Source organism: Eimeria mitis, genomic scaffold (genome assembly GCF_000499745.2).
Source record: "Eimeria mitis Houghton genomic scaffold, Emh_scaff298, whole genome shotgun sequence".
In the NCBI taxonomy this organism is placed as follows: Eukaryota; Apicomplexa; class Conoidasida; order Eucoccidiorida; family Eimeriidae; genus Eimeria; species Eimeria mitis.
This window is the reverse complement of record NW_013571322.1, coordinates 5,043-6,187: the sequence shown is the minus strand read 5'-3', so window position 1 is coordinate 6,187 and position 1,145 is coordinate 5,043. Positions and strand designations below refer to the sequence as shown.

General features: G+C 51.3%; 1 protein-coding gene across 1 annotated transcript in view; it reads left to right on the top strand.

Annotated features, from left to right (window-relative positions):
• The window catches only part of EMH_0007090 (uncharacterized protein), a gene marked incomplete at both ends in the record, with an annotated part of 10,814 nt that overhangs the window by 8,415 nt on the left and 1,254 nt on the right, over positions 1 to 1,145 (top strand). Inside the window, one exon of the mRNA XM_013497852.1 lies at positions 592 to 721. Within this exon, the coding sequence (XP_013353306.1) occupies positions 592 to 721 (130 nt within the window). The remainder of the gene's footprint in view (positions 1 to 591; positions 722 to 1,145) is intronic.

The following is a 1,145-nucleotide window of genomic DNA, read 5'->3' as shown; positions in this document are numbered from 1 at the left end:
TACACCGCAGAGCAGCAGCAGCAGCAGCACGAGTAGCTGCCGAGTGTTACAGCAGCAGCTGCAGCAACCATCAGCACCAGCAGCAGCAGCAGCAGCAGCAGCAGCAGCAGCAGCAGATGCATCACGCTGCTGCTGTCTGCCCCCAGCTAGCTCAGCGCCTGGCGCTGCTTCTTGAGGCCCTAGACGGCAACGGCTTCTACACTAACAAACTAGCCGCTACGCTCACCTAGCTAGCTAGCTAGCTAGCTAGCTAGCTAGGTGATATAGCTAGCTAGCTGACTAGCTAGCTAGCTAGCTATATAGCTAGGTGGTATAGCTAGCTAGCTGGCTAGCTAGCTAGCTAGCTAGGTGATACAGCTAGCTAGCTAGCTAGCTAGCTTGAAGGTGCAGCCAGCTGGAACCATTGGCTAGCTACAGCTCGCGGCTAGCTGCAGCATCTAGCTAGCTGCAGCATGCAGCTAGCTCCATCATTTAGCTAGCTGGAGCCTGTCGCTAGCTAGCTGCTGCTGGCTAGCTGCAGCTAGCTAGCTGCAGCTAGCTAGCTACAGCTAGTTTGGTGGGGAGACCTCCAACTTCCGTTTTTTGAATCAGAGAAGGAGATGCTGCAGCAGCAGCAGCAGCAGCAGCAGCAGTAGCAGCAGCAGCAGTAACAGCAGTAGCAGCAGCAGCACTAGCAGCAACAGCTGCTGCTGCTGCCGTTGCTGTTGCTGTTGCTTGGGCTGTGAGCGTTGCCGTGTGGCTGCTGAGGGTCAACAGCATCTTCTCAGTTTAGCTGTTCAACTACAGCTAGCTAGCTAGCTAGCCAGCTAGCTAGCTACATAGCTAGCTATGTATGTAGCTAGCTATGTATATAGCTAGCTAGCTAGGTATATAGCTAGCTATGTGTATAGCTAGCTATGTATATAGCTAGCTAGCTAGCTAGCTAGCTAGCTAGCTAGCTAGGTATATAGCTAGCTAGGTATACAGCTAGCTAGCTAGTTATACAGCTAGCTAGCTAGCTATATAGCTAGCTAGACGGCTGGGTATTTAGCTAGCTAGCTAGCTGTAGAGCTGTTGAGGGATCCGCCTAGCTAGCTGCTGAGGTATTTAGTTGAATAGCTAGCTCAATAGCTGTTTATATATTTATGTATAGCTAGCTAGATACA